General features: G+C 40.6%; 2 protein-coding genes across 5 annotated transcripts in view; both read right to left on the reverse strand.

Annotated features, from left to right (window-relative positions):
• dym.L (dymeclin L homeolog) overlaps positions 1–6,052 on the reverse strand; it is a 256,941-nt gene extending 250,889 nt beyond the window's left edge. Inside the window, exon 1 of one of the 2 annotated variants that reach the window (XM_041581086.1) lies at positions 5,899–6,052. The gene's annotated coding sequence lies outside the window, so the exon portion shown is untranslated. 2 annotated transcript variants of the gene reach the window in all.
• A 1,663-nt stretch (positions 6,053–7,715) lies between these two features.
• Positions 7,716–13,058, reverse strand: c18orf32.L (chromosome 18 open reading frame 32 L homeolog). 3 transcript variants are annotated; one of them, XM_018267022.2, is made up of 3 exons: positions 12,912–13,058; positions 9,450–9,633; positions 7,716–8,193 (listed from the first exon to the last, which is right to left on the reverse strand). In XM_018267022.2, the coding sequence occupies exons 2-3, from the start codon at positions 9,621–9,623 to the stop codon at positions 8,119–8,121; spliced, it is 249 nt and encodes an 82-aa protein (XP_018122511.1). In that variant the 5' UTR covers positions 9,624–9,633; positions 12,912–13,058; the 3' UTR covers positions 7,716–8,118. The 3 variants fall into 3 exon arrangements, with proteins under 3 accessions (XP_018122511.1, XP_018122525.1, XP_018122517.1); XM_018267036.2 differs by lacking the exon at positions 12,912–13,058 and adding an exon at positions 12,756–12,900; XM_018267028.1 differs by lacking the exon at positions 12,912–13,058 and adding an exon at positions 12,615–12,731.
• Between the last annotated feature and the right edge of the window lie 6,578 nt (positions 13,059–19,636).

Here is a 19,636-nt window from a genome sequence, read left to right on the forward strand (position 1 = left end):
GGTTTTGGAGTACCAAACCTAGAACTATATTACAAAGCTACAGTCCTGGAACAGTCCAGAGGGATTTGGACAGGTGAGTTGAGCAAACAGTGGATTGAGTTGGAGCAGAGACACAACCCTAGTGTTCCTTATAAGAATCTACTAGAAACAAAACTAACATGGAAGACTAATACTAAAGTTTCAAATACAGTAATAGCTAATACTATAAAAACATGGCAAGAATTAGTTAAGAAGTGCTCAGATGAACCACTGGCATCTGAAGTCTCGGTTCCTTTAAATAACTTAATGTATGTAATGAAAAAAGTCTCTTTAGATAACTGGACTGAACTGGGACTTAGCTCAGTTGATAAATTATTCCAGGACTCGGAGCTTAGGCCTTTTGATGAACTTGTTCGGCAATATGGTCTACCTAGTTCAGATGTACATAAATACAACAAAATCCAAAAATACTTTAAAACGCACAATCCTATATCAATTAAACTTCCCCCTCAGATAAAAAAGTTATTATCACCTGAGAATTCACACCTGAAAGGTACTGCTCTCTTTTACCGAACATTACTAAATAATCAAAAAGGAATACCCCATAAGCAATTAGATAGATGGCAGGAATATCTTAAAGAAGATATAACACAAGAGGATTGGGAACTTGCTATGAGGACATTAAAAAGGTCGTCCCGCTGTGTCTCTCACCATGAGAATCTGCTTAAAATGTTATGGAGGTGGTATATGACCCCAGACAAGATCACCAGGTTTGACCCCAGTGCTTCCCCACTATGCTGGAGAGACTGTGGTATGGAAGGAACACTGGAACATGTGTTTTGGGAGTGTCCTAAGATTCAGGACATGTGGAAGGAAGTGGAGAACATACTAAAAAGACTTCCAGTTAACCTATCTCATATTCCTCCTCACATGGCTTTGTTACACCTGAAAGTCATTGACTTACCACCAAGAGAAAGATTTATTCATAACCATGTTTATGTCTCCACTAGAATCCTATTAGCAGAAAATTGGAAACTGAATTATATCCCAAAAATTGAGGAGATAATAAAAAGGGTAGAATTTAATCTTTCTGCAGAAAAGGCGTGGGCAACAAAAATTGGATCTCTAGATTCATTTATGGCTAAAATTAGAATGTGGTCATTGGTTTATCCTGAAACAAAATTATTCATAGATTTAATTGGTTAGTTGTTCTATCTACTATCCTCTTACATATGTATGCATGTATATTCGCCGACTCTGGATGATACTGCTAGAAAGAAGAAGATACTTTCTCACAATGGTTGTGTTATAAGTTACTAATGCAACAAATATGGTTTACAGCAAATTAAGTGTAGTTTTAGTGTAGTTTAGTTGTAGATGTAGTCCTTTTTTTTTTTTTTTTTTTTTTGTACTGTATGTCACTTTGGGTAATTCACAAAATAAGTATAAGAAAAAGCTCTGGTTCACTTAAAACTTAAATTTATTTCTCTGGAATACTTTATATAAGGATTGATACAAAGAAGGTGATACCGGAAATAGAGTAAAATGTATTCTGAGATGATACTTTAGCTTAAAGACTATTACAATGTTTTATTTTTGATTATTATATTCTACTTGGACTTCTTAGTTTTTATGGTTCGAAAAGGCCTGCAAGGAGACAATTTGCTTTATATAAACCTAGGCCTAGTTTCTTTCTTTATACAAGAAATACTGTATCTTTAACTATGTTATGTTAAAATGCCGTATATGTTATTAAGCATTTAAGTAAACAAGGCTATGTACATTATATATATATTGACTTTTATGCAAAGTCTGTGTTGTAAAATTTAAAAATTGCCCAATAAAAAACATTGAAATTAAAGTTAACTTAAAGGGATACTGTCATGGGGAAAAAAAATTTTTTTCTAAATGAATAGTGCTGCTCCAGCAGAATTCTGCACTGAAATCCATTTCTCAAAAGAGCAAACATTTCAGATTCAATTTTGACATGGGGCTAGACATATTGTCAGTTTCCCAGCTGCCCCAAGTCATGTGACTTGTGCTCTGATAAACTTCAATCACTCTTTACTGCTGTACTGCAAGTTGGAGTGATATCACCCCTCCCTTTTCCTCCCAGCAGCCAAACAACAGAACAATGGGAAGGTAACCAGATAGCAGCTCCCTAACACAAGATAACAGCTGCCTGGTAGATCTAAGAACAGCACTCAATAGTAAAAACCCATGTCCCACTGAGACACATTCAGTTACATTGAGAAGGAAAATCAGCAGCCTGCCAGAGAGCATTTCTCTCCTAAAGTGCAGGCACAAGTCACATGACCAGGGGCAGCTGGGAAATTGACAAAATGTCTAGCCCATGTAAGATTTCAAAATTGAATATAAAAAAATCTGTTTGCTCTTTTGAGAAATGGATTTCAGTGCAGATTTCTGCTGGAGTAGCACTTATTAACTGATGTGTTTTTTAAAAAAAAACATTTTCTGATAACAGGATCCCTTTAAAGGTAAACCGCCTGTTAAAAGCTTTCAGTATCAAGGGCATGGCGCTCAGCATTGAAGGGGTTGTTCACCTTTCAAACACTTTTTTCAGTTCAGTTGGTTTCAGATTGTTCCCCAGGAATAAAGACTTTTTTCAATTACTTTCCATCGTCTATTTTTTTCCATTTTTCCAAAAAGTGTAAAGTTGAATGTTTGTGTCTCTGGTGTTTGAGTCTGTCAGCTCAGTAATTCAGGTGCAGACTCTGAACTATTACAATTTTGCAACATTTAGTTGATCCATTTCTCAGCAGCGTCTCTGGAGTATTAGCAACTATTGTATTAATTCAGCTGCATGTAATGAAACTCGGGGATTCTGCTCAGCAGGGACAAAGATAAAAAATAGATCCATTTAGAACAGTTTACAGGGTCGGTGACCCCCCTCCCAAAGCTGCTTTAGAAGGTGAAAAATTAAACTTTACACTTCACTATTAGAAAATATAAAGTAATAGCGAAAAGTATATATATCTGGTGAACTATCTGAAACCAACTGAACTGTTGTCCCAAAAGCTTGCATTTATCATTAGCCAACCAAAGGTATTGTTTACTGAACGGTTTCCTGACTAGATAAAACACACAAAGTAGGCTCACACTGTCACTTCCTTTTCACTATCCAGCACCAAAGTGTGCCGTGTCCCTACTGAAGTTCTCTCTCATCCCTCCACCCGATTGTAAAGGGGGTCATTTACTAACAGTGGCCATATTTGCCTTGGTTTTTGCCTTGCACTTTCCCCCTCGCAGTCTCTGTGCGCTCTCCCCCTCGCAGTCTATGTGCGCTCTCCCCCTCGCAGTCTCTGTGCGCTCTCTCCCCCTCGCAGTCTCTGTGCGCTCTCCCTCTCTCAGTCTGTGTGCGCTCTGACCTGGCCCTGTTCACTCTGTTTCTGTCCTGTGCTCTCTCTCTACTTCTACAGTCTCTATGTGGTGATCTCTACCAGCATACAGTCTGTCCCCTGTAATCTCTCTTCTCTCCCTTTTCACAGAATCACTGCAACACCCTACTGACCCTGTCCTTTGTCACAGTCTCTGCCTGCTGTTTCCTCTTCTCTACTCCTTCTCTCCTCTCCCTGCTCACAGTCATGGCCCTGTGCTTTTTCCTCTCTGACTCTGTCTCTACATGTTGTTCTCACCCTCCCACCTGTTTACAGTGTATTTCCTATGTGCTCTGTACTGTCACTGTAAAATGCTCTTGCCCATCTCTGTCACAGTGTCTCTTGCTCCTCTGTTCCTTCTTACAATGTCTCTGCACAGTGCTTTCTACTCTGTTCTTTCTCATACTGCTTCTGCTTGGTGCTCGCTTCAAAGCTCATGCTCACAATGTCTGTCTGGTGCTCTCTACTTTGTTCTTTCTCACACTGTCTCTGCGCAGTGCTCTCTCCTCTGTTCTTTCTCACACTGTCTCTGTCCGGTGCTCTCTCCTCTGTTCTTTCTCACACTGTCTCTGTCCGGTGCTCTCTCCTCTGTTCTTTCTCACACTGTCTCTGTCCGGTGCTCTCTCCACTGCTCTTTCTCACACACTTTCTTTCTGGTGCTCTCTCCTCTGTTCTTTCTCACACTGTCTCTGTCCAGTGCTCTATCCTCTGTTCTTTCTCACACACTCTCTGTCTGGTGCTTTCTCCTCTGTTCTTTCTCACACTGTCTCTGTCTGGTGCTCTCTCCTCTGTTCTTTCTCACACTGTCTCTGCGCAGTGCTCTCTCCTCTGTTCTTTCTCACACTGTCTCTGCGCAGTGCTCTCTCCTCTATTCTTTCTCACACACTCTGTCTGGTGCTCTCTCGTCTGTTCTTTCTCACACTCTCTGCGCAGTGCTCTCTCCTCTGTTCTTTCTCACACTGTCTCTGTCCGGTGCTCTCTCCACTGCTCTTTCTCACACACTTTCTTTCTGGTGCTCTCTTCTCCATTCTTTCTCACACACTCTCTGTCTGGTGCTCTCTCCTCTATTCTTTCTCACACTGTCTCTGCGCAGTGCTCTCTCCTCTGTTCTTTCTCACACTGTCTCTGCGCAGTGCTCTCTCCTCTGTTCTTTCTCACACTGTCTCTGCGCAGTGCTCTCTCCTCTGTTCTTTCTCACACTGTCTCTGCGCAGTGCTCTCTCCTTTGTTCTTTCTCACACTGTCTCTGCGCAGTGCTCTCTCCTCTGTTCTTTCTCACACTGTCTCTGTCCGGTGCTCTCTCCTCTGTTCTTTCTCACACTGTCTCTGCGCAGTGCTCTCTCCTCTGTTCTTTCTCACACTGTCTCTGCGCAGTGCTCTCTCCTCTGTTCTTTCTCACACTGTCTCTGCGCAGTGCTCTCTCCTTTGTTCTTTCTCACACTGTCTCTGCGCAGTGCTCTCTCCTCTGTTCTTTCTCACACTGTCTCTGTCTGGTGCTCTCTCCTCTGTTCTTTCTCACACTGTCTCTGCGCAGTGCTCTCTCCTCTGTTCTTTCTCACACTGTCTCTGCGCAGTGCTCTCTCCTCTGTTCTTTCTCACACTGTCTCTGTCTGGTGCTCTCTCCTCTGTTCTTTCTCACACTGTCTCTGTCTGGTGCTCTCTCCTCTGTTCTTTCTCACACTGTCTCTGCGCAGTGCTCTCTCCTCTGTTCTTTCTCACACTGTCTCTGCGCAGTGCTCTCTCCTCTGTTCTTTCTCACACTTTCTCTGTCCAGTGCTCTCTCCTCTGTTCTTTCTCACACTGTCTCTGCGCAGTGCTCTCTCCTCTGTTCTTTCTCACACTGTCTCTGCGCAGTGCTCTCTCCTCTGTTCTTTCTCACACTGTCTCTGCGCAGTGCTCTCTCCTCTGTTCTTTCTCACACAGTCTCTGTCCAGTGCTCTCTCATCTGTTTCTTCTCACACTGTCTCTACCCAGTGTCTCTGCCTGGTACTCTCTCATCTGTTCCTTCTCATAGTATCTCTGCCTGGTTATCCTGGCTCACACAACCCTGTCCTCTCCCCTTACACTGAGTTGCTAAACCCGGGTGGTGCAATAAGATACAGCAATCAGTCTCCTTTCTTACAGTATTTCCATCTCCTCTCCCTGTTTATTGGAAGTATTTACACTGTGGCCTTTCCCTGTCCAGTCTCAGTGTCTCCAGTCTCCTGTCCCAATACAGTTGTGTTTATTACACACTGTGCTGCACATTTACCCTGGTGGTGCAGTAACCCATAGCAACCAGTCTCCTCTCATAGTGTTTCTTCCCCAAGTGTCTCTGAACGATTCTCTCCCTCTCTCCCCTCATGTCGCTGGCACTTCCCACGGGTTCAATACCGAGTAGTCTACTAGTCTCCTGTCACAGCGTCAGTAGCCTCAGTGATGTCGCCTTCCCTCTCTCACGCTGCCTCTGCCCTGTGTTCCCTCCCTGTCTCTCCTGTTCCGCTCACACCGCGCCCGCCAGAAGAATCTTCTCTCAGTCTCACCTGTGTCCAGTTGCCGGTGCTATTGGCTGTCAGGGTGTCCCAGGCGCCATGTCACCACGTCGCTGCAGAGCGCTGCGTCACAACTGTCACGTGACCCACTACAGCCGAGTCCGACAGCTGACAGGCGGAGCAGCGATGGGCGCGTTTGTGACGTAGCAAGAAAATAATGTTTACTGCAATTGTGGGCGGTCTATTTGTGGGCGTGTCTGTACAGCTAGGCATAGAAGGTGGGAACGGTTACAAAAGCGAGCTACGCCTACTTTGTTGCCCCTGTAGTTTGGGCGTGGCGTTCTACAATATGGGCGGGGCGTTCCGCCTACTCTAAAGCCGGGTTGGAGGGTCCGGGTATTTAGACGGGGCGGGAAACTGTGAGTGATCGGTAACAGTAGCTGCAATAACTTTCAACTCCTTCTGCCACATGAAATTGTGATTCACCTTTTAAGTTTTAATTTCAGTACGTTATAAAGTGTCCAATTCCAAGCTGATTTTCAATCGGTCTTCATAGCTTTTTCTTAAAAAGTTGTTTAAGTACTTGTCTTCTTCTGACTCTTTCCAGAACAACCGCCCCCCTGGAGCTCACGGACGCCATGTTCGACGCTTCGGTATTCTTCGCTGAGTATCAGCACATGCGCAGTCTTCCGGTTCGTTACAACTGCGCATGCGCCAAAACTAACAGAAATTGCCGGAGGGAAGAGGCCACAAAGAATACCGAAGCAACGAAAATTGTGCCCGAGCTTTGCTGCGCTTAGGGCTCCCACCTGTTCATTTTTGATCCGAACAGTTCGGTTTTTGTAAGGCCTGTTCGGGTCGGAACTTTCGGTTCTGTTTTCAGACTTATGAAACCCGAACAATAATCTGGGCAATACATGAAAAGCATTTAAATATTAAAGAGCCGATAAAAGCTGCAGACAGTCTGAGTCGGCAGCTCATTGGCCCGTGTGTGGGGCCCTCCGACGGGCATCTCCAATTGATATCTGTCCGCCTGATGTTGATTGGGCAGGGTACAAAAATCCCGTCGGATCACAGCCGCATCTGTTCGTTGACGTGGTCCCGCAATCCGACCACCCATATTGTCTCCATTCTGATCCGATAGTCGAGCCCTGGGGCCCTCGATCGGATCAGCCCAATATCGCCCAACTACAAGTTACTTTTAATGAGACAGACCATGAATTCTATGACGTAATTACTCAGGGACATAAATGGAAATGCAGTAGAACTTACATTTGTGGGTTCCACTTAACTGGGGACTGTATGATAAAGGGGTTGTTCACCTACCAGACACATTTTCCAATTCAGTTGTTTTCTGATTGTTCACCAGAAATAAAGACTTTTTCAATTACTTTGTTTTTCCAGAATTTAAGTGTGAAGTTGAATGTTGGTGTCTCTGGTGTTTGAGTGTCAGCTCAGTGATCCAGTTGCAGATGCTTTTACAATTTGCTCCATTAGTTGATACATTTCTCAGTAGGATCTATGGGGAATATCAGTAACTATTGTATCAAGTCTAACAGCTGCCTTTAATGAAACTCAGGGATTCTGCTCAGCAGGGACAAAGATAAGAAACGTATCACCTAAAGGTATCAATTACAGAGTCGGCGACCCCGACTAGAAACACATAAGGTGAAAAATTACATTTTACACTTCACAAACTTTAGACTTTTAGAATATGAGAAAAACTGTCACAAAGAGAAGACAGAAAGTTATTGCAAAAAGTCTTTATTTCTGGGGAACATCCTGAAACCAACATCTAGAAAAAATTGTTGGAAGGCGAACAACCCCTTTAGCTCTTCTTTAGAATAACAAGGCCAGCACTCAATGGGTTAACTTCCAATGTACTTTATTGGCTTAATAAAGAGAATGTGCAGTGATAATGTTTCATATCAGAGAAAGTCCTAATTAACAAACATCGGGAAGGCGTTTTTGTGTTATACTCTGTAACAGGAGCTTCTGTGTATTATTATTATTATACAAAAGGTTAACGGTCACCCAAGCCCCCCCCCTCCACCGTGACTGATAGCATGTTAAGAGTTAACGAGTGTATTTATTAAATTAGCTAGGATTGTGTTTCCCTGTACTCATAGAATACTAAAATAAATTAAAGCTACAATCTGGAATGCATTATATACAAATTCATAGTCTAATATGTGTGCCCCAATGGGCAGTGATCCCCGTCAGCTGTTCCTTTATAGAAAAGCATCTTCACATGTTCTTTTCTTAATTCCATTAATCAGTTTTCTTATCAGGAACCGCTGATTTCCGTTCACTGATGATTCCATTTGTTATACTGGTGTCACTGGCCTGTAGAATAGAAGTACAAAGAATTAAATATAGAAATGCAATAAAGGAGTCACCATCCTGAGCCACCACCCACCTAGAAAGTAACGAGTTGTCCAGAACCTGGTTGACCTGCAGGTACCGTGCAGCCTATCCACCACTAATAGATGCTCATCTTTATTTATCAACCAATATTATTTTAGTCAAAAGGTAATTTTCTTTCTGAAGTTCAAAATGACTTAAATGAACAGTAACAGCATTTTAAAGTAATGAAAATGTCATGTAGTGTTGCCCTGCACTAGTAAAACTGATCTGTTTTCTTCAGAAACACTACTATAGTTCATATAAACAAGCTGCTGTGTAGCCATGGGGGCAGCCATTCAAGCACAGGATACACAGTAGATAACAGATAAGTACTACTATAGTTCATATAAACAAGCTGCTGTTTAGCCATGGGGGCAGCCATTCAAGCACAGGATACACAGTAGATAACAGATAAGTACTACTATAGTTCATATAAACAAGCTGCTGTTTAGCCATGGGGGCAGCCATTCAAGCACAGGATACACAGTAGATAACAGATAAGTACTACTATAGTTTATATAAACAAGCCGATGTGTAGCCATGGGGGCAGCCATTCAAACACAGGATACACAGTAGATAACAGATAAGTACTACTATAGTTTATATAAACAAGCTGCTGTGTAGCCATGGGGGCAGCCATTCAAGCACAGGATACACAGTAGATAACAGATAAGTACTACTATAGTTTATATAAACAAGCTGCTGTGTAGCAATAGTAGATATTGAAAAAAGTCTATATGACACAGGTTAGTGAATAACAGATAACCACATTATGTTCTACAGAGCTTATCTGCTATCTGCTGTGTAACTTGAGCCTTTTCTCCTTTGAATGGCTGCCCCCATAGCTACACAGCAGCTTGTTTATATAAACTATAGTAGTACTTATCTGTTATCTACTGTGTATCCTGTGCTTGAATGGCTGCCCCCATGGCTACACAGCAGCTTGTTCATATAAACTATAGTAGTACTTATTTGTTATCTACTGTGTATCCTGTGCTTGAATGGCTGCCCCCATTGCTACACAGCAGCTTATCGATATAAACTATAGTAGTGTTTCTGAAGCAAACACAGCAGTTTTACCAGTGCAGGGCAACACTGCATTATGTTTTTATTGCTTTAAAACACTTTAATTTTTTAAAGTTACTGTTCCTTTAAAAGCCCAAAAGAGAAAGATTTATGTTTGAGAAGACACCTACCTTACAAGTACCGTTGCTTTCCTCTTTCTTAGCCGGTGCAGGCGTGTTCTGAACAGCTTTCTTTGGCCAGATGCGGTTAATAACAGGAGATATGAAGGGGTACACGATAGGCTCCAAAAACTTCTTGTAAATCCATAAGAGGACAGGAATAACGATACATGGGATGCACACCATGGTGATGGATCTGTGGCGGGAGATTGATAATGATTAGGCTCTTCCCTGCACACCCTGTGATTGGCTGGAGAAGCAATTATAATCTCTTCATCTCATCTGACAAATCTTCTTTGGGACTTTAGTAGAAAAGGCAGGCCAACTTCCCCCTATCCTGCACCAATTTACATTCTTAGAGACATTGAAATCATGATCAGTATACAATGTATTCCATATCAATTTCCATAATTATTGTCTGCTGCCCTATGGGTCACAGCATCTAGGGCTGTGGAATCGGTACATAAAGTTATGTCCAACATATACTAGTGACAGTCTCCCATTGATATAACGGTCGTTAAATTGGATGAATCTTCATTTCATACAATGGTATCTGTGTATATGTCCAGCATTAGATACAAAATCGATTCTGCCATATTCTCCATCACAGAAGCAATTAAAGGAATTGTTCAGTATAAAATAGTATAAATAGGCTGTGCAAAATAAAAAATGTTTCTAATATAGTTAGTTAGGCAAAAATGTAATGTATAAAGACTGGAGTGACTGGATGTGTAACATAATAGCCAGAACACTACTTCCTGCTTTTCAGCTCTCTTGGTTTCCATTGATTGGTTACCAGGCAGTAACCAATTAGTGACTTGAGGGGGGCACATGGGTCTTAACTGTTGCTTTTTTTATCTGAGCTGAATGCTCAGTTATGTCCCATGTGGCCCCCCCTTATAGTCACTGACTAACTCAGAGTTAGAGAGCTGAAAAGCAGGAAGTAGTGTTCTGGCTATTATGTTACATATAATACACAATACATAATACACACCGTCACTCGAGCCTTTAAAAACCATTACTTTATTGGCACAGCCTATTTAGCCAGTTTTTATTTTTACACTGAACTGTTTCTTTAAATCTGATTTGATTATTTTCAGTGCTTGTATTTAAAGTTATTAGGAGTCAGAGTTGGTACATTTTTTTGTAAAATATAAGAATATTATCAGTCGCTGAGAAGTTCCATAACCTTTGGCCTCACACTTTTATGAAGGTCATGGAGCTTTAAGGTGACGTCTATTATCTTCATAACAGGGGGACTTTGTTTATCATATACAAGCTTAAGTGAGCCACATGACAGAAGTTACATCTCTAAGCAGTGATTATAACCTGAAGAACCAGAACATGCCCTGCAAATGGAGGGGGCAGGTGACAGACAGCTGGAGGGAAGCAGCACAACAGAATGGGAATGTGAGACACAGGAGAGGATGAATAGTCAGGTGGGTGCCAGTAAGACAAAGTAAAAAAAAAAAAGCTGGAAGAGCAAAAGTGTAGGAGACAGGCTGGAGCAGGGATCCCCAACCTTTTTAACCCATGGGCAACATTCAGAACTAAAAGGAGTTGGGGAGCAACACTAGCATGAAAAATGTTGTTGGGGTGCCAAATAAGTGCTGTGATTGGCCATTTAGTAGCCCCTATAGTTTTTATACAGCTAAAACTCCCCACAATTCAAAAATAAGCTTTAGCTTTGAGGCCACTGGGAGCAACATCCAAGGGTTGGGGAGCAGCATGTTACTCACAAACTACTGGTTGGGGACCACTGGGCTGGAGGGTAAAGGAAGGAGGGTAAACAAGAGGGGAGCTGATGTAAAACGGGCACTCAGAAGTGAACAAATGGAAGAACCAATTGTGAAAGGAATAGAGATGCGGAATAGAGATGCGGAATAGAGATGCGGAATAGAGATGCGGAATAGAGATGCGGAATAGAGATGCGGAATAGAGATGCGGAATAGAGATGCGGAATAGAGATGCGGAATAGAGATGCGGAATAGAGATGCGGAATAGAGATGCGGAATAGAGATGCGGAATAGAGATGCGGAATAGAGATGCAACAGATCGGCTGGAGAAAGGGGAGGTGAAAGGGACAGGCAGAAGCCAACAGAAAGGAGTGAACAGGATTTAACAGAAACAAAGGCAAGAGGGAACTGAGCTGAAAGGGATCCACTCAAGGCAACAGAGAGGAATGGACAGGTTGCAGATTATATTGAATAATTTACCCCCTACTAAAATGTATAAAGACATTGAAGTCACCGAGGAGTTACGTGACCTGTATAAAAGACTGCAGTCTTGTGGCCACTTTACTCCTCAGTGACTTAGAATATCTTGTGCTGGCTCTTGTGTATTATAAAGTCAATATCCTTATACAATATATCATCACGTTGGTATAATTGCAGAATAAGGGTGTTAGTTCAAATAATTTGTGCTTTAAATGTCAGATGATCACAATGATGACCCCTCACAGAGGTAATACACCATGCTAGACACCAGTGTCGGACTGGCCCAGTGAGATACCAGTGGCCCCTCATATGCTGCTAAACTATTTCTGTGAGAACAAAGAGGCTAAATAGATGGAATAATAGATAATAGCATGTAAAGAAAAGAGACTAGCAGAATAGAGGTTGTGTGAGGAGGAAAATAGTACTCAGAGTTGCCCCTGGTCTAAGATGAATTGGTGGGCCCCGGATCTAATGTTTTTGGGTGGAAAAAAAATGTCGGTAAATGGCCGAGCACCTTTGCAACTTACATTCAAATAGAATGAAAGTGCTTTAAAGGGGTTGTTCATCTTTGAGTTAACTGTTAGAGAGTGATATTCTGAAACAATTTGCAATTGGTTTTCATTTTATTATTATTTGTGGTTTTTGACTTATTTAGCTTTTTATTCAGCAGCTCTCCAGTTTGTAATTTCAGCCATCTGGTTGCTAGGGTCCAAACGGCCCTAGCAACCATGCACTGATTTGAATAAGAGACTGGAATATGAATAGGAGAGGCCTAGGAGCAATAAAAAGTAGCAATAACGATACATTTGTAGCATTTGTTTTTAGATTGGGTCAGCGATTCCCATTTGACAGCTGGAAACAGTCAAATTAAAAAACTATAAAAAAAATGAAGACCAATTGAAAAGTTGCTTAGAATTGGATATTCTATAATATACTTAAAGTTAACCTAAAGGTGAACCACCTCTTTAAAAACTCCAAGGCCACGTCTGAGTCCCCAACGGTCGTGCAACAGCGAACCCCCAAGTGTAACGCATAAGTCCTGACTGTCCCTTCTGAAACGGAGTCCGCGCTGCCCGACTCGTTCTACCAGACAGACAAGTACCCGCAGGAGGAACAGCTTGAGGCAGAGAAGAGATGCAACACAGCGTCCTCACGCCATTTCCCGGGCAGCACAGTTACGTGACCACGCACAAAAGCGACAAGGTTGTGATTCCCCTCAAGCTTCTACCTATTCAGTCCGTCACCCCACTTAGTTTACCTGTTTGAGATTCTCTATAGCGACGCTATTAGCCGTCTGCCTCTTATACTTCCGCCTTCCTCTGTTGCGTCACTTCCTAGAAACGTCACTTCCGCCACTAATTTGCTTCCCCACAAGCCTAATCGCTTTGGAGCGCATGACAGCAGAACTTCCTGTATCTAAACCCTCTCTATCAGGGCCGGTGTTAGGAGAGGGAATTCTATAGAACTAGTGATATTGCATTTTAATAAACCTCTTCTTTCAGTTTCTCAGCCACAAGCCCCATTTACTGCAGCTCACAGGTGAATATTAGTGAAAGCTGCACTGCTGGTTCTGACCATAGAGACTTGTAGCTCTTGCTGCTGGGAGGAACACTGTGAACAGAATCCGATATAAATTAGGGACAGCGCCCTAGGATTTATCCAAGGTCGAGGTGAATTTTCAAATTGAAAAAAAATTGAATTTCTAACTATATTTTTGTGTACTTCAACTAGGGAATAGTCTAAATTTTTAATGATTTAATGATTAAAATTTGAAAAAAAAAGTGAATATCAATATTTATGATGACTTCGCCCATTCGCCATCTAAAACCTGCCGAATTGCTGTTTAAGCCTGTGGGGGACCTGCTAGAACCTATATGGAGTCAATTGGTGGACTTCGAAAAATCAAAGTTTTTTTTTGGAAAAAACATTGAATCGAATTCGATCGGATGCGCTATTACTTCGATTCGTACGATTCGAATTCAGACGAATTCGGACCTATACGGCCAAAAAAAACCTTTGACTTAATTTTGGCTGGTCTTTTTGAATTCGAATTTCGAAGTTTTGTCGATTCGAAATTCGACCCTTGATAAATATGCCCCTAAGTACTATCATTAGATCTTTGACCTTTCCTTCACCTTTAAAGGATAAGTAAACCTTTAAAATAAGTGAATATAAAATTAATGAGGGGGCTATTCTAAGCACATTTGCAATGTACATTCATTATTTATTTATTTATTTTTAATTCCAAGATATTAAGGGATACATGTACTGTTAATATGAATGAATTTTGTTACAACAGCGCCACCTGCTGGTCAGTTTCCCACCAGTCTGACCAGCAAGTAGTCAAGGAAGTTGTCAGGAGAAAGAAAGAGGCTGCTCTGATGTTCTTCTGCTTAGGAAAGATGTGAGAAAGGATTATAATGTTTTTTTAAGCAGAAGAACATCAGAGCAGCCTGTTTCTTTCTCCTGACAACTTCCTTGACTACTTGGTTTATTCATATTAATAGTACATGTATCCTTTAATATCTTGGGATTAAAACAAAATAATTAATGCATGTTCATTGCAAAAGTGCTTAGAAAAGCCCCCTCATTACTTTTACATTCACTTATTTTTCAGGTTTACTTATCCTTTAAAGGAGTTTACTTTAACTTGTTGTAGAGAGGGATATTCTGAGACTATTTGCAATTGGTTTTCATTTTTTATGGTTTCTGAGTTATTAACTTTTTATTTAGCAGCTCTCCAGTTTGCAGTTTCAGCTGTCTGGTTGCTAGGGTCCAAATTACCCTAGAAACCATGAATTGATATGAATAAGAGACTGGAATATGGATAGGAGAGGCCTGAATAGAAAGAGGAGTAATAACAACACACGTGAAGCCTCACAGAGCATTTGTTTTTACATGGGGTCATTTGAAAGCTGGAAAGAGTCAGAAGGCAAATAATTAAAAAAATTTACAAAATAAAAAAAAAATGACTAATTGAAAAGTTGCTTAGATTGGCCATTCTGTAGCATACTAAAATTACCTTAAAGGTGAACCTCTTTTCTTCTAATCAGAATGGATGACCTTGTGTCAGCTGGAAAGACCTACTGGTAAATAAAGCATTATCATCATCATTATTTATTTATAAAGCGCTATCAAGATACACATTAGAGAGATTATTATATGATCCCCTTATATACTGTATTTATACATAGTTATCATATCACCCCTTAAGCGCCTCTTCTCCAGCGTGAACATCCCCAATTTGGCCAGTCTTTCCTCATAGCTAAGATTTTCCCTTTACCAGCTTAGTTGCCCTTCTCTGTACCCTCTCTAATACAATAATGTCCTGTTTGAGTGATGGAGACCAAAACTGTACAGCATATTCTAGATGGGGCCTTACAAGTGCTCTATACAGTGGAAGAATGACCCCCTCCTCCCGTGAATCTCTGCCCCCCTTTTTTTATATATATATTCTTTATTTTCCATTTTCAAATTTGAGTTACATACACAAGACATCAGATTTAAGAAAAATAAGATAATATACATACAAAGCATAGCTCTTACATCGTATATAACATTCACATTCTACAGGGTATAAACCTATTTTGCAAATTTCTAATGGTCCTTTACCCCTTTGCGTTTGTTACATAATTTTAATCTTATCCTCTTTAACCATTCTTGTGTAAAAACCTCAGTAACAGGGGGGGACACAGTTCCTAACCACTTCCTTTTCTCTCTCTCTCGCCTATGGAGGGGATGTATTGAACCCAAATTTATAACATAGTATAAATTATTACACAAGTCACAACTTTTCGTCACAAAAGGCAAAAAGAGAAAAAAAAAGAAAAATATTCCACCCTCTGGCTGCAATTTTCCGACATACCCTTAAGTAACCAACATGCTATTATAATCAGGAGACTCTTTAAACAGGGTCCATGTAGACCAAATACGGATATACTTATCTTGTGTTTTGTTAGAGTAAGAGAGCAACTCTTCATTACGCATGATAGAATTAAGTTCTTTTATCCAGTCCCCAACTGGAGGAGTAAAGCTCCCCATAGACGCGACGATTCTTCTTGCCGAACGACCGATTTTAGGGAAGTCCGACCAATCCAATTCATCGGCCAAAAAATCTTTGTCGGTCCCAGTGCAATGTATCTATGTTTGCAGCTCCCCTTTGTTTTCCTGGCAAATTGGTCTTTTTAATTGATGGTCAATTCGTATGATCGTTCTGAGAAGATCGTGGTCTCACGATCAGGATCTGATCTTTTAAAAATCTCAACATCTATGGCCAGCTTTAGACTTTGTTTCCAATATCTGGGTATAACTGCCCTGGCAGCTGTTAAAGCAAAAGCTAATAATGCTTTCTTCGTAATAGTGATTTGGGGTGGTGGTATTGACAGTAGTGCCAACGCAGGGTCTAAGGGAAGATCTATGACTTTTGATATACATATTAATATGGTCGCCCAATATCCTTGTATCATATCACACTCCCACCACATATGGATCATGTCTCCCCTTCTGTGTGTTGTTCTATGCCCCTTTTAATACAGCTCAAGACCTTATTTGCCCTTGATGCTGCTGACTGGCATTGCTTGCTACAGACAAGTTTATTATCTACAAGGACTCCAAGGTCCATTTCCATAATGGATTTGCCTAGTACAGTCCCATTAAGGGTATAAGTGGATATTTTTACATCCCAGGTGCATGACTTTACATTTATCCACATAAGTGGATATTTTTTTTTGTTCAAAATGTTTTTATTTTCTTATGCTTTACAAATAAAATGAAATATAACAAGTAGAGTAAATGAACAACATAAATGTCATGTACAAATCAAATGTTAGAAGAACAAAGTTGGTAATTAACAATTTTAGATCTTACCAAGGTGACCATCAAGACAGTTCAGCTCTATCTTTTGAGAATAGGAACCACTTTATCGGTTTTTCTTCCTGTAGGCGGTGGGGCAAGTTCCTAGTGTTTAATAGTTACAGTAAAGGACTTGTGAACAGTCTGTGGAGGTAATAACTCCTTGGGGGTTCCGCTGTGATTTATTGTTGGAAATTTCCTGCACTCATTAGTAGTTGTTCCGATTCTCGGACAAGATCGGTTTCTCTTAGTAGTTCTGTTTCATACCAAGTGTTGTGTTGGTAGTTAGCATTTTTGTAGTTGGTGGAAGAGTGTTTATACAGTAGGGATGCACCGAATCCACTATTTTGGATTCGGCCGAACCCCCGAATCCTTTTTGAAAGATTCGGCCAAATACCGAACCGACTCCTAATTTGCATATGTAAATTAGGGGTGGAAAGGGGGAAAACATGTTTTACTTCCATGTTTTGTGCTAAAAAGTCACGTGATTTCCCTCCCGCTCCTAATTTACATATGCAAATTAGGATTCGGTTCGGCTGGGCAAAAGGATTCTGCTGAATCCGACTGAAAAAGGCTGAATTCGGTGCATCCTTTTATTATATAGGTTAGCCAGGTATCAAAAAAAAGTTTTGTTTTTTTCTTTGTCAAGGTTTACACCAAATCTAGATGAAAAATGTGTTGTCATTTTTGTTGTACTAGAGATATAGGTGGGGGAGATTGGGATAACCATGTATGTAAAATGGCTGCAGCTGCTAGTTGTTCTGCTAATGCTTTTTCTGGTTTAGAGATGTTTGTGGTGGGTGAGAATTTACTAAATATAGCCCATGTGGCAGTGATAGTCATTGTTTTCCCAGATAAGTCTTTCCAGTAACTGGTGATTTCCTCCCAGAATTTTTGTATGACCATAAGCAGTGTATCATATCCGCTCTCACTTCTCCGCATTTCAAGCAACTGTCTGAGATGGCGATACCAACATGGAATCTCTTTAACGGTGTCAAGTAAGTGAGATGTAGTATTTGTAAAGACATCACTCGGTACACACTTGCCGGTAACATTTTCATAATCCGTTAGTGATACTGAAGGATATCGTTATTTTCCGATTGTGGGATTATTGTTGTCCATTTGGTAGAATTAGCTACATCTATTGTAATCTGTCTGTAGATTTGTGCGGTTGATTTAAGTGTGTCGTGTTTGAGCCATAACAAGTCGATAGGGTTGTTTTTGTCTTTTTTCTGTTAATTTAGCCAGTTGTTGTGTAATGACGGATGAGTCTGTAAAAAATGGATATTTGTGTTAAGTCTCAAATTAGTTGTATTGTGTTTTTATTCGTAGTCATGTCTCTAATGTTCTGTAAGCCATTTGTTTGCCATGTTTTGAATATGTTACTGTATAAGCCTGGAGTGAAGTTTTTGCTGTTAATCCAAGTTAAATGTATGGAATTGAAGGGAGATAAATTAACTTTTTTATGAATAGAATGGCATGTTTTATATGTGTGGATAGTGGGTTTTCTTGCATATTTTTTGGGATCTCCTGTAGTGATGTCCTTTCTGTCAGTGTTTTGTCTACCGATATCATAGTGTATATATTCCTGTGGTGGAGCCAATCTCCTACATATCTGAGAAGAGCTGATTTTTTGTATTCCACCTTCATATTTTTGTTGTTGAGTGTAGAAAATTTTATTCTGGAACGTTTTATCTTCCATATAAAAGTTCTTAAAATGTGTTGTAATCTTTTACTATCTGTTGTTGAAAATGCGATATGGTAACATTTATATTTTATATATTTGGGGAATATTATCATTTTTATTAGATAGATTCTTCCTGAGAATGTCAAGTTCGTGTTCATCCATTTTTGAGTTTCCTGTTCCATTTGGTCTATAGTGTGTCTGATATTTAATTTATATATGTCCTTGTGATGTTGCGGCAACTGGATTCCAAGGAATTTGATATGTGTTTTGGGTTTTTTGAACGGGAATGGGTTAGTCCAGTCCGAGGGGGTAGTGTGTTGTAGTCTTAGGGCTTCCGATTTCCTAAATTGATTTTGAATCCTGCTATTGTACTGAATAGGTCTATTTTATGTAGGATGATGGGCAGTTCTGTTTGTTTAAAAATGTCGTCTGGTTTGTTTAAAAATGTCGTCTGCATATGCTATTAGTTTTATCTGCTGGGTACCTACTTGTATACTTCTAAAGGTGTCATCATTCTGTAGGTGTCTTTATAGGGGATCTAGCGCTATGTTGAAGAGTAATGGTGAAAGGGGGCATCCCTGTCTAGTACCTCTTTGTATCAGGAATCTGGAGGAGTTTAGTCCGTTTGCTTTAACATGTGTAAGATTGTGAATATAGGGTTCTGAATAGATTAAGCATTAAGTGGATATTTTTACAACCCAGGTGCATGACTTAACATTTACAGATTGCCAGTTTGTCAAGATCCTGTTGCAAGTGCCACATCTTGGATGGAATTAATTGGGCTGGATAGTTTTGTGTCATTTGCAAACACCAATACATTACTTACAATACCCTCCCCCAAGTCATTGATGAACAAGTTAAATAAAAGTGAACCCAATAAGCCCTGAGGGACCCCACTAAGAACGTTACTCCAAGGAGAGAATGTGGATTGAAGTAGATCCCCCCCCTCTCCCATGGCCACAGCAACAGGTGGAAAGAGCAAAGTGGACAGCAGGAGGCAGTACAGGGAAGGCATTTGCATTTCTTCAGCAGATAGGACCATCTCTATGTAGCCTTTAGCCCAATTTCATTTAAACTGCTCCCCCCACAGCAAAAGTCCCTTTTATATAATCTGTCACAGTGAAGGTTAACCGTTTGGCATAGCAAAGTTGTGCATAGCCACATACCTGCAATTTAAAGGGGTATTACCCGTTACTTAGTCCATTTTTGAGACCTTGTCCACTTTAGAGATTGGAAAGTTTTTATTGTTTCTTTACTACCACCTTTACCACTCCACTTCCCTGGTTAAGGATGTAACCAAATAATTTGGCCTTTATTAAGCCCATGCTTAGTAGAATTATAGATCAGCTATTCTCTTTGGAGGTCTCATCCTTTTTCCCCAGAATCCACAGCAAAATAGGTGGACTATTTACCAATAGATAAAATACAGGCACAGCAGAAATCAT

Source organism: Xenopus laevis, chromosome 1L, assembly GCF_017654675.1.
Source record: "Xenopus laevis strain J_2021 chromosome 1L, Xenopus_laevis_v10.1, whole genome shotgun sequence".
In the NCBI taxonomy this organism is placed as follows: domain Eukaryota; kingdom Metazoa; phylum Chordata; class Amphibia; order Anura; family Pipidae; genus Xenopus; species Xenopus laevis.

Bases quoted from the DNA above. Each gene is read 5' to 3' on its own strand.
- c18orf32.L (XM_018267022.2), bottom strand. From the start codon at position 9,623: ATGGTGTGCATCCCATGTATCGTTATTCCTGTCCTCTTATGGATTTAC. The intron at 8,194-9,449 runs GTAGGTGTCTTC...TCTATTCTACAG, and splicing joins AAAGCAACGGTACTTGTAAG to GCCAGTGACACCAGTATAAC.